General features: G+C 55.6%; 1 protein-coding gene across 1 annotated transcript in view; it reads right to left on the bottom strand.

The window, feature by feature from the left end:
* The window catches only part of SMIM35 (small integral membrane protein 35), a 50,319-nt gene extending 39,136 nt beyond the window's left edge, over positions 1-11,183 (bottom strand). The window contains exons 1-2 of the mRNA XM_053202551.1: positions 11,138-11,183; positions 10,685-10,966 (exon numbers count right to left, since the gene is read on the bottom strand). Of these exons, the coding sequence (XP_053058526.1) occupies positions 10,685-10,966; positions 11,138-11,183 (328 nt within the window). The remainder of the gene's footprint in view (positions 1-10,684; positions 10,967-11,137) is intronic.
* Between the last annotated feature and the right edge of the window lie 1,932 nt (positions 11,184-13,115).

The following is a 13,115-nucleotide window of genomic DNA, read 5'->3' as shown; positions in this document are numbered from 1 at the left end:
TGAGGCCCCTGAGGACAGAGGCCTGGGAATACCTGCCGGACGGCACACCCTTCCCATGGGTTTCTAAACTGAACGCGCCGGGGAGAGGTTACGGCCCCCACTTCCCCCAAGAAATCCCAGTCACAGGTCTCAGGACCAGCCAGGCTCCAGCCCCCCGTGCCTAGAACTCCAAAAGAGCAGCAGACCACGTTCCTGGGGCCACCCATGCCTCTCCAGAAAGAGCTGCTGTTGTCTTGTCCATCCAAGGGAACGGCCTCCCCATCACTCCCCAACCACATCCGGGTTGCATGGAACCTTGATTTGCTCCACCCCTCTCCTCCCCATCCAACCTCACACACACACGCGCACACACGCTCCAGTCAATCAACTTGGCACCAACTTCCCCCCCCCCCCCCCGCCTTGCCCTCCCGGCAGTCTGAGGGCACGCCGTCACTAGGATGATTACGAACAGAAGAGGAGACGAGCACTCACCCTGGCGAAGCACAGGGCTCAGGCCTCCCGCCCGACTTCCCACTGCTCAAGGCACAGAGACCTGAAGCACCTATGTCTTAAAGGCAAGGCCTACACATGCAGCCATCCATCAAAACCAATGGTCCCTTGCAAGGCGCCAACCTGTTGGAAGGGAGGCAGATGTGAATCAGGCCCGAAGTCACTCCGATCTCCCTTTTTCCAGTAATCCCCCATAACCTCTGCTCTGTGGCGCAATTTTTGTGGAATTAAACGCGAACAGCTTCAAAATAAATAATGACATTTCCATCTTCAGCTGATCCAAGTTGATCGTTTGACAGCTGGCCACAAGAGCGGAGAGATCACAGGCAGGAGATTAAACGCTATTGACCCTATGGCCTAGCTGGAGGCTGGTTCTCCCCAGTTAGAACTGTTGTAATGGTTTTTAAAAATATCTCAGGTACCCGTGCCCTGGGGGGCCAGCCACTCTGTTATGGGGGCTGTTACACTGGAGGCCAAGAGAGGAGGGCCCCAGAAGCAGAGAGGCCACCCTCCTGGGCTCCCTTCTGCCAGGTCCCTCTAAGGGCTTCCCCGTAGCCCCCAGGGTGGTGGTCCTCTGCCCCCTTTCCTAGGTCTTCCCCTCCTTCCATTCAGGTCTCTCTCTTCCTAGCCCAATCTCGGGTTTAGTGTTCACCCCAGGGCCAGGGCTAGAAAGGAACCCACGGAGGAGGTGACGCAGGCCTGGGCACCTGTGGGCAGGGTCTGGCAGCCATGACATGGGCACAAGGAGAAACGACAGACCTCAGGAAGGGGTGCCCAATGTGTGGGTGAGAGGCAAGGGTCAGGGACCAAAGTGGCGTGAGTGCAGAATCCTGGAAGAAGAGCTTGAAATAGGGACCAAACCAGAAACCCACTTGCAAGAACGCGAGAAAACACACATTGAGGAAACTCGGGTATAGGCATGTCTATTAAAGAGAGTCAGGGAGGGATGCCTGGGTGGCTCAGTCAGTTAAGCATCTGACTCGATCTCAGCTCAGGGCATGATCTCTTGGTTCGTGGGTTCGAGCCCGTGTCGGACTCTGTGCTGACAGTGCGGAGCCTGCTTGGGATTCTGTCTCCCCCTCCATCTGCCTCTCCCCTGCTCTCTAAAGAAATAGATAAATAAAACTTGGGGGGAAAAAAGGGACAGAGTTGAGGAGCCAAGAGTGGGGATTCTCTCTCTCTCTCTCCCTCTTCCTGCCCCTCCCCTGCTCTCTCTCAAAATAAATAAATAAAACTTTTAAAAACAGAGAGAGAGAGAGAGTTGGGGAGCCAAGAGCTGGGGTAGGGGTAGGGCTGGGTCCACCTCAGACTCCAGGACAGGAGTACAGTGTGTGTTCTGCCCGGGCGAGAAGGTTCTGGAATCTGACCACGAGCCCAGACTTAGGGACTTGGGGAAGAAACGGGGTGTGGATGCCCTTCTGCAGAAGAGGTACTAATGACTTCAGAGTATCCCCCCCCCCCAACTTCCCTGAACATAGAGCAGAGAACTGTGCTTCTGAGGTTTCGCTGGTAACTCTAGGGAAGCAGGAGAGGTCAAAATAGGGCACTTTTCAATTTGAACAGACATGTTGCCAGAGGCCCAGGCATCGTTGGGGTGAGGCTGCTCTCACGGAGCCAGGTCCTTATCTCAGAGGCAGAGCCCTCCCAGCGCCAAGCCCTCAGACTGGTTTGGGTCCTGGCTCTGGTACTTACTGGGGCGTCACCTCCCTCATCTGGGTCAACGAGTGGCCTTAGAAGGCCCACCTCACGGAGCACTTTAAGGCTTAAAGCAGAAAACCTGTCGAAGAATTTTGCCAGCTGCCAAGCACTGCACAAACGTTTGCCCCCAGTGATGAAAATATAAAAGGGGCATCTGGGTGGCTCCATCGGTGAAGTGTCTGACTTCAGCTCAGGTCATGATCTCTTGGTTCGTGAGTTCGAGCCCCACGTCGGGCTCTGTGCTGACAGCTGGGAGCCTGCTTCAGATTCTGTGTCACCCTCTCTCTCTCTGCTGCTCCCCAGCTCATGCTCTGTCTCTCTCAAAAATAAACATACATGGAAGGAAGGAAGGAAGGAAGGGAGGGAGAGAGGGAGGGAGGGAGGGAGGAGGAAGGGAGGAAAGAAATATAAAAATAGGAGTTCCATTCCCAGGACAAGCAAAATGATGGGCCTTTGGGTGCACCGGGGCACCATCGGGATGCCCCAGTCCCCGGGCCTTCTAGATGTAGTTCTAGCTCTATTCCTTTGCTGCTCTGCCTGGAAAAGCAGTCTGGATGGCCCCACTCACTTCGGGCCCAGATGGAACCTTGGAGTGTCGTTGGGAGCCTCTGGATTTGGGGGCCCAGGGGGAGATGCTCAGCCCCTGCTGGGTAAGATGATCAGTGCCCGCCCCCCTCCCGCCCCACTCCCTGTCTGGCAGGGAAAGCGGAAGGGGAATACCGGCCCCATGAAGCAAGCGAAAACCCTGCAGGCCCAGAAGGTGGAGAAAAATGCGATTAGCATTTTATCTCTGCACCCCGAGCCTGGGAGCCGCGTCTGCATGCCCGCCTCTGTGGGACGAGGGGCAAACGCAGCCAGGACCTTGTGTGTCCACTCCGGCGCCTCTCCCCGGGGAGCCTGCCTAGAGTCTGCGCCCAGAGCCCAGACATCTCCTCTCCTGACCGCCCTGCAGAGCAGGGAGGCGGAGGGAGGCTGAGGCTCTCCTCCAGCAACAGGAGTCCCAGCCCCTTTCCTTGCTCCGAGTGCGAACACCCTCTCCCACTTCCCCCACAGCCCTCTTGCAATTGACTCCTGGTGCTGATGACAGCCCTGGGAAATGTTAAAATAAGATGTGGTGGCTCTGGAAGGCATGAGTCAGGGTTGGGCAGCAGCCAAAGCTGCCACCAGTCTCCCTTCCCCAGCTGCCGGCGGACTCTGGACAGGGAGCCGGCAGCCCCAGGAAGCATTCGTGGTGGAGACCCAGAGGTGGCTGCCTCACTTCCCTCCCAAGCTTAGGGTCCTCTGTGCCCCTGGGTCCCAGGTGGGGCAAAAGCAGCTGCCATTGGCTGGCTGGAGCCCCAGCCCCGGGCCTACAGAGGGACCCTCTTTTCTTCACCTCTAGCAAATCCCCTTCTCCCCTCTCTTCCTCTGGTTCCCCGCCAGCTCCCGGTCCCCTGGAATGCTGGTTCCAATCTGGCTTCCAAATCTCCTTTCAGCCAGACACCGGCCCTCACATCACCTCCCCTCCTGCTCGGCTGCCCTCATTCTTTGGATCCCTAGGCTGACACTCCCGCCGGCCCTTCACCTTCCCTCACTGATCCCAGAACGAGGGACGGAGCGAGCACCTCCACGCTACAAATCCAGCCCCGTGTCCTGCAGACGCAGCGGTCCTGGCTGCAGGTTTGGGGGAGTCCAGCGGGGAGGCCCCTGGGCCAGCAGAGCCCCCCAGAGACGCCGCCCCCCCTCCGAGGCACTGGCCGGTGCCAGCACGTGGCCCGAGCCCCGCTTGTCCAGACCCGGGGCTCCTCACACCGCCTTCTCAGGGGCAGACGCACACCGCCCACGTCCAGTGGGGGTGACTCAGGCTGTACTTGGGCCCGGGCTCCGAGCCCAGCATCGCCCCCACCCCCCCCGAGAAGAGAAGGGTGAAGAGACCAGGCTCTTGGCCTCCAGAGCCTTGCCGCAAACCCCGGACCCGAGCGCGGCTTCCCATCTACGAAGCGGAGGAAGGAACGCCCGCCTGGCGAGACCGTTGGCAACACTGGGTGCCATATTCACGCGACGCGTTCAGCAGAGTCTGGTGAGTTCTCACTCGACAAGTAGCATTTCTTGCTGTGGTTATGCCAACGTATTGATTTTTTAAAATAGTTACTCCAGGGACCAGCGGGATGAGTCCCCACCTCAGGTGACCTCCTTCCTGGCATCAGGGTCCCATGGAAGCCAAATCAGTAACTGGGCACCAAATGAGCACACAATCAGATCGGGGGGGGGGGGGGGGAGGGCGTGTGAGGGAAATTTTCTCTCTGAAAAGGCCCCGCAGCCTCCACTAGGGCTCCACCACACTTCCTCTCCATCAGGAACCTACCAGCATCCCCCACTCCCAGGCCCTGTCCTCTGACCTGGGTTTGTTCAGAGCCACGCAGCTTATTTCCTGTGCACCCGGGATCCCCCTTGTGACGACGCCTTCTCTGTCTAGACGTGTGTCACCGACTAAAGCCAGAGTAGGCCCCTGCTCCCTGGGCCTCTGAGATGGCGTTTCTCTTCCCATTATGAGTCGGCTTCAGAAAACCAGCCCTCAGTATTCAGAAGCTTCACCGCTTTTGCAGCCCACGGCCCGGCTGTCGGGGTGCAGGCGTGTGCCGCTTGCCACGCACAGGGTGTGACGGTCACGAAGGGCTTCACCCCACGCACTGCCTTGGCCCCGGTTTATTATGACCCAGTCTTCCCGCTCTGCACTGTAAGTGCAGACCACCCGGCACGCGGGCTCACAGTTCTGTTCCATCGCAGGGAAAAGCAAGTCGAGAGAAGCAGCCAGGAAGGACTACTGCATGAAGGCAGACACCCCTTTGGTTCACAGGGGCCGGGACCACGGGTCAGCCTGGCTCCTCTCCAGACCCTGCCTGAGGGCCCCCTGCCCAGCAGAAGCAATGGTGACACCGCCTCTGACCCCTTCCCGTGGCCCAGCTGGGGGTCGGGAATGGAGACCCGGCAGCTGGCTGGGGCTCTGGCCCCTTTGATTCTGCAACTGAGAAGCGGGCAGATGGTGGGGGGAGAAGGAAGGCAGGGCCAAGCGCTTTATCCAAGCAGGCCTCTCTCCATCCCTCCCTCCGCATCGCCCCCCCCACCCCTCGCCCTCTGTCTCGTCCACGTCTCTGTGCTTCTGCCTTCTCACCGCCTTCTGTTTTCCTGTCCATGGCCCTCACTTCCCGTCTCAATAATGATCTTTCCGTTTCTTTCAGCAGGGAAGGAATTTCCTAGATACCTTTCTTCTCTCCTTCCTGTTTTCGGTTTCTCTTCCTCTCTCCTCTTCATTTTTCTTCCTTCATTCCTAACTCTGCTTCATTCTCTTGCTTCCCACCCCCCCCATCTGTTCTTCTCTTCTTTTCCCTGCCAAAGGAAAATACTAAAACGGAAGAAGACAACCACAAGCCTCCCGTCCATGTCACACACCCTGCCCCCCAAACACACAGAGCCCGGGATCCCACCAGAGGGGCAAGCTGGTAGTTCCACAGGCCGTCCTCAGAGGCGTCACCGACAAAACCACTAGCCTTCTCCGTGTCAAGCCCCGGGTGGACCCTCAGACAAGCACATCCTGACCGGGGACAGCCCAGAAATTGCAACTCAGAAATGACCGGACTCAGAAACGATGGACCCCCGCGGAGCCTCAGTGACCCAACACCTATCCCAGCCTTGGCACCTGCTTGGCACCCACGCCCCCTCCTGCCCCACCAGGCTCCTCCCCTGCCCTTCACTTTGCTTATCTTCGCACCAGAAGATGAGAGCAAGGGCACACCCAGCCTCATCAGGCTTTCCCAATTACTTTTGCCTGAAGCCCCATGAGTAGGAGCCTGCCCACAGCCTAAGACGGCTCAGAAGAGGAAGAAAACAAGGGGAACCTACACTTTGGGTGGTTCCCAGAAATACGATATGGAAGAGGTCTGACCCCTGGGAAGGCTAGAGACTGGACAGGAGACACCAGTATTGCCTTATGAACTCATCACGTTTGAACTCATTGCATTTCCTTCAAGCACTCATTCACCTGGGCCCTGCCTGGGCGAGGGGTGCCCGCAGCCCAAGACCCCCAGAAGCCTGACCAAGCAGGATAGCTCCACCCACCGCTCTCACGGGCATCTCTGACTCAACCTGCTCGAATCCAGACTCTTTATCTCCCTCCCCACACTCACCCCTCACCGCCATCTGCCACCTCGGTCAACGGTACCACTATCCGCCCACAGTCACTCAGAAAGCCGGGGCTCACCCTGGATCCTCCCCCTGCCGTGTTTTCCAAACTTATTAGTCACCGAGTCCAGTTCACATGTAAAATTTCCCTCTCCTCTCCTGTCCCCTTCACCTGGGTTCAGGACCTCATCCTCGCTCACCTGGACTTCTGCAAAAGCCCTTCTTATCCTCTCTTCCCCAGTCTCTCATTCCACCACTGCCAGGGAAGGGCTTCTGAAATGAACCAAACAAGTCGTTGTCCTGCTTCAACAGCTTCCACTGGCTCCTTATTGCCTAGAGTCATGATGTCCAAACTACTTTGACTGCTGTGTCTAATCAAACAGATGCTGGTATCCATCCCTAAGGTGTGTATTTTTATTCGTGTCTGTGCACTTACATGTGCCATCATCCCCCGCCAATATCTAAAAGACCACAAACCTTTAGGGAAAGAATATTACTGACATCAGGAGATTTGAATCTATGTTGCCAATTACCTTGGTAATTTTGACTATTTCTGGTCTGGCTTCCACTGGTTACAATTGGATTGTTATCACTTTTAACTCAGGATGGAAAGAGGACAAGGGGCCCTTTGAGAGCAGGCTGGGGTGGGGGAGGGAGCAACAGCCTTGCCAAGTTCTTGCTGTCCCGCTTGCGCTTGGGTGACCCACCCTCTCTCCAGCCCCCAGTGTCTTTCCAGGAAACTTGTTGAGCCCTTGTCCATTGTGTGAGGGTCAGCTAGTTAAAGTCAGATAAGAGCACCCATAAATCCACTGCAGGAACAGATGTAAATATGTTACAATGTGCTAACAGGGAGGAGGCAAGGAGCCCCTGTCGATTTCATGGAACCCCTCACCCCATTTACCTCCGACCCTCCCTGACGCAGGCAACATGCACGGCTTAGGGGCTAAGGGCAGGCACCAGGGTCAACCCATACAGTAAATATTCGAGAAGCTCAAATTCTTTTTTTTTTTTTTTTTTAAAGCGCTTATAAATAGAGGCTTCGATTTTTTTCCTCCTCTCCCAGTGGATCATCTTGCATAATCCCAGGGCTCAAAAACCCTAGTTTGAGAACTTCTAGTGTATACAAAAGGTCTGCGTCCAAATTCCTCATTTTGTGTAAAGGTCCCGCCAAAGAAGATGTCTTGTAAATTTCTCATAATCGGGGCTATGGAGGATTTATGTTCCCAGCACGAGGCTGGCGTGGAGCAGGTGCTCAGTAAATATTTGTGGAATTAATAGCTGGTTCCCCAAACACATACAGCCTCCTCTCTGGGCTGTGAATGTTCTTTTCCCCCTTAGAGCCCGGACTCTTTCACTTAGCAAGTCCTTGTTCAGCCTCATAAGCTCAACTCAAATGTTACCTCCTCTGGGGAGGCTGCCCCGACCTCGGGCTCTGTTTGTTCTTTCAGTACAGTATCTTCCTGCGGATCAGAGGGTGAGGTCTGGGCCAGGTCACCCCCACCCACCCAGTCACTCGCCACCCACCTCTCCACCCTGGTCAAGAGATGTGGAGGCAGGGAAGGCACTTCATCTGAGTGTCCCCAGTGCCCAGCACACTGTAGGTTCTCAGTCAATGTCTGATGAATCAGAGATTCACAGAGCCAGGAATGAGGTCAAGGGATGGTCCAGGCCAGAGACTTCCAGGCTCAAGAACTTTGGTTCAGGGCAACAGGCAGGGAGAAGATGAGGGCCAAGGGAGATGGTGTGGGGAACATCCAGGACCATGTCTGCATGGTGAACCTCATGAAGTCTGCTCACTGATGGCATTCCATGCGAGACACGAAGCCTACTTGGAGAAGTAGGGACCCCGGGCGAGGGAGTGAGCACTGGAGGCACCGTGGCGGCACCTGCAACCCCACGGAGGCCAGGGAGCCTCAAGGAGCAAAGCAACCTCTCCCCCAAGCATCGCTCTGCGGCCAAAAGCACTCCGTCAAGGGACAGGCACCAGCACCATCATTAAATGATGGCGTGGGGGACCTGCCAAAGCCCGGACAAAGGCAATCTAAAAGCATTCCTGCTTCCAACTGGGTCAACCCAACGAACTCACTTGTTGATGGACCCCCATCAACACCGGCAGCCACAAAGAAGCCTCAGCCACCCCCAACCCCTCCCCCAGGGGGCCCTTCTGGTTCTGCGCCAGCATCCTGCACCAGCTTGGGTCCCAGGCCGGCCCGCCCGGTATGGGCTGTGGGCTGTTAGGCCAGTCACCTCCGTTCTGCGGCCATCATGGGAACCAGAAGACAGAGCCTGCAAGGCTCTTAGGACGACAGCAGCCACGGTACCCACTGCAGGCAGCACAGGGCAAAACGCAAAGTGCAAAGCCAGAGAGGTCTCCTCCTTTTCTCCATCCTCCCTGGCCCTGTGGACCAAGCAGTGATTGAGGCTTTCTCCATCTTTCACCTCAACTACTATGACCAATTCTTCCCCACCTCCCTCCTCTGCCCTGTGCCGCTGCCAGAATCATCTTCCCCTGTGGCAGGAGTTGTGTTTTCAGCTACTTTTACCCAAGCAGCATTTAAGCGCCTTTCGCGTGCACGTGCCAAACTGGGGCTGCAGGTATAAAGATACACGCAGCCCCTCCTAGGAAGTGCTGCGCAGGGTCCCTAAGTACTTAAGGCTGTTGTACAAGGTCACTAAGCTGGGACTCGAACTGGTCACCACCCCAACTCCATCGCCCCTCGCTTGCCCCCCCTTCCCTCCCAGCCCACCTTCAGCACAAGGGCTAGCAGCAGAAGTCCCGGCATAAAAAAGGCTGTCCAGGGGCGATGACAGAAACAGGCAGAGGATAGGACTCAAACATCTCCAACCATCCGGCTCAATGGCTTTGGTGGAGGAAGTGCCTTTTGATAGGGCAGGGGGGTCACTTCCCTGCTCAATATTTCCCTTTAGGTGGCAGTGTGAGCAAGCTCAGAGCCTCCCCCCGCCCAGGAGGGCCTCCCCCCTGCCCAGGAGGGCCTCCTCCCCCAGCAGGCCTACCTCAGAAGAAACCAGCCCAGGGCCCCAGACAAACAGCCAGCCAGTGCTGGTCCAGCCTAGACTTGAAGGCCAAAAGCAAGAGCCAGCACAGCCCCAAGCCTCCGGCCTGAGCCCACCAGTCCCAGGCTGCGAGAAAAAAAAGCCCACTCCCAATGCGCGATGGCCACATTGCCTACCCCCTCCCCCAGACATCATCTCACCCGGATGCAGGACGCTTGGTGTAGCTGACGTGGTACAAATTACATTGGGGCAAAAAAAAGCCAGAGCCAAATAGGAGTAGACAAGTGAATTTGCTGCAATAAACGTAATCTAGGTCAGGGATCAAAACTCCTGTCCACAGAGGACACAAGCTGCCAGGACTTAGCTGTTCTGTGTGTTTAATCCTCAAGGACACAGGGCAACTCTAGAGGAAAGAGGAAGAACACAGAGAAGAAAAAGACCTGGGAGCTGCCGCTGTGTTCCTTTCCTGGCGCGACAGTGACAAAGGCCCACAAATGAGGTGGCCTAATCGATAGAGACCTAGGGTAACATAGTTCTGGAGGCTGGAGGTCTGAAATTAAGATGCTGGCAGGGCCAGGCTCCCTCTGAAGCCTCTAGGGGAGGATCCTTCTTTGACTCCTCCAGCTTCCGGTGGCCCCAGGTGTTCCTCCACTTGTGGCTGCACCTCCCCATCTCTGCCCACCCCCCCATATCAGTCTTCCCCCAATCCCTCCGTCTTCACATCTTCTATCCTCCGTGCATGTCCATCCCCGTCTCTTCTAATGAATCGTGTTGGATTCAAGGCCCATCCTTCTCCAACAGGACCTAATCGTAACTAACAACATCTACCTACGTGGACCCTGCTTCCCAATAAGGTCGCGTTCTGAGCATGCGGGTGAACATGAATTCCTGGAGGACGCTATCCAACCCAGCAAAAAGCTATCCTGCCCGGTTGTCAACAAAAGGCAGAAGAAGAAAGTACCATGTGAAGGGGTTTGGGACGGGTCAGTTCCAGGTGGACGTCTTAGTGGCCCCGGCCAGGTCACTCCGCTTCTCTGAGCCTCAGTTCTCTGGTCAACTGCACAAGGTCGTTTTGAAGGTCACATAAGAAAAATCTTGGTTACTGCAAAGCTCTGTACCGGGAAACACGAGTGATGTTTCCCTCAACAATGCCAGGTAAGATACCACCGATACTCTGCCTGCCTCCTTTCTAGGTCCACGGTTCCTACATTCCAGAGTACCCTCTGCAACTGTGGGACCAATCTCGCATGAGCCACGAGCCGGCTTCCCTGGATGAACTGGGAGCGCCTGCCCTGATCACACGAACAAGCGTTGGCCAACGTACCTCTGCAGAAAGTCAAAGCTGGATCATGTTGTGATTCAGGGCTTCTAGACGGCACCCTTAAGCAGCTGGGCCACAGGGAATCGGGGGTGTTGTCCCGTGAAGCCTCCGCCTGGTTCACAGAGGCAGTGAGGTGCAGAACGAGCCCAGAGAAGGAGCCCAGCACAGCATGAACAAAGCCCGGCGAAGCTCTCAGAACCGAGAGGGGGCGCAGCTGCGGGACAGTCCAGCCCTTCCCCCAGCGGGCGGAGGGATCTACATCCGGGTCCTTGAAATTCACAAGGCCTTAACTCCAGCTAGTCACTTACCTCGCCTGCCTGCGCTCAGGGGTGGGCGGAGCCTCCCGACCCACGTTGTTCCCCCAAGTTCCCCACCCGCGTTGCTCCCCCGTGTTCCCAGCCACCTTGCGGGGCAGACCGTGAAGAGACTCAAAAGGGGTAAGGGTCCCTCCCTCACCCACACAACTGGCAGAAGATGCGGCTGGAACGTGAGTTACCAACATGTACTGTTCATGAAGCTTTAAAGAATTAACGACGTGCACAGAATACAGGGCCCACGGTAATCAAAAAAACACATTCTAAGAGTGACGATTCATCAACCCACAACTGAAATCCTCATTTTCCTTCACCGGCAGTATTTCCATGGCACCTACTGTGTGCCGCGTCCTGCCGTAAGCACTTTCTCGACGTTAAGTCACTTAACCCTCACAGCCGCCCCAGAAGGTAGGGCTTATTTATTGCCACCCACTTCAGAGATTTGGAAAGTGAGACAGAGAGGGGTTAAATAACGTGCTGAAGGTGACATCGCTGGAAAGTGACCGAGCCATTAAAGTTAAGATGTAACGCCCACAAGGGGCTCCTGGGTGGCTCAGTCGGTTAAGCTTCCAGCTTCGGCTCAGGTCATGATGTCCCGGTTTGGGGGTTCAAGCCCCAGGTCGGGCTCTGTGCTGACAGCTAGGAGCTTGGAGCCCTCCTTGGATTCTGTGTCTCCCTTTCTCTCTGCTCCTCCCCTGCTCACTCGCTGTCTCTCTCTCTCCTTCAAAAATAAACAAACATTCAACAAAGAAAAGATTTTAAAAAGATGTAACACCATGCATGGTGATTATCCCGTGTACAAGCTGGGAATACAAATGTAGTAAAGTTTTCATCTATACAATTTAATTTCTAACCATGCTCTTAAAAAAAAAAAAAATCATGCAAGTTCTATATGTTCATGGTCTCAGATGCATAGCAGTTAGGACGAAAGGCAATGTCGCCCACCCCATCAGCCTCCCTATTTCTTTCAACCACAAGCAGCTCCAGGGTAAAGTTCAGAGCATCTTCTAGAGACACCTGAAAAGAAAGGCTGGACTCGGCAATAATGGGAAATTCAGTCTTTGCCTAATTTGTGGGGAGAAGGCCGAATGGCAAGGTATTTTTCTGAGACCAATTTCAAATACATGGGCAATGTGGAAACTGTCCCCAGGGACGGCCCAGAGTTCTGGGGCAATGGGGGCGTGAGTGGCTTTTCAAGGGCCCTGGAAAACTGCCGAGGCCCTTGCAGACCCTCTCCACGGCCCATGCAGGACCCAACCATGCATGAAAAAGTGGAAAAGGCCCAGGTGTCCTAGGTGACACAAGCCTGGGGCACAGCCCTCTCTGGGCCTCAGTTTCCCCCTTTGTAAAGATTTTTTAATGTTTGAGAGCAAAACAGAGCACAAGCGCAGGAAGGGCAGAGAGCGAGGAAGACACAGAACCTGAAGCAGGTCCAGGCTCTGAGCTGTAGCACAGGGCCTGATGCGGGGCTTGAACCTGTGAACTGTGAGATCATGACCAGGGCCGAAGTTGGACACTTCTGACTGAGCCATCCAGGCACGCCTCCCTCTTTATAAAACGGAGGTAACGGAAGCACCCACATCCTAGGGTGGCTCCGAGGTCTGAATAAGGTAATGCAATTTCTTTACACGGACATAAAAGCCTGGCACACAGGAACACGTTACGCGTTAGCGATGTTTTACTTCCGCAGCTTTATTGAACCAAACGTGACCTGTTGTTCTGTCAGATACTCCTGTCTGCCCCCACTCCCTACCCTCAGCCTGACGGGGATTGATCCCAGCAAGGACCACAAGACAAGGTCAGCTCCCACCCGAACAGATCAGCCACAGTTAGGGATTCTCGATGTCCCCGGTTCCTCTTTGGTGCAGACATGTGAGGCTTCATTCCACAGCGTTGGGGCCTAAACCATGTCTGGGAGAAGGGTTGGTTAGCCGTGAAAATCCTCTCCCAAAAGTTAGCGAATCCACAGAGAGCCACACTTGCACACCTCACGGTGAGCCAAGGCGTCCCTTCTGTCCCCACAGACACACACTGCCTCCCCCATCCGCCTCATTTCAGAGCCACTTGGCTTGGATGCTATGGGCCGTTGCTGGCACATACCCACCGTCTGCGTCCTTGTC

This window comes from Acinonyx jubatus, chromosome D1, assembly GCF_027475565.1.
Source record: "Acinonyx jubatus isolate Ajub_Pintada_27869175 chromosome D1, VMU_Ajub_asm_v1.0, whole genome shotgun sequence".
NCBI lineage: Eukaryota > Metazoa > Chordata > Mammalia > Carnivora > Felidae > Acinonyx > Acinonyx jubatus.
This window is presented reverse-complemented; position numbering and strand designations above follow the sequence as displayed.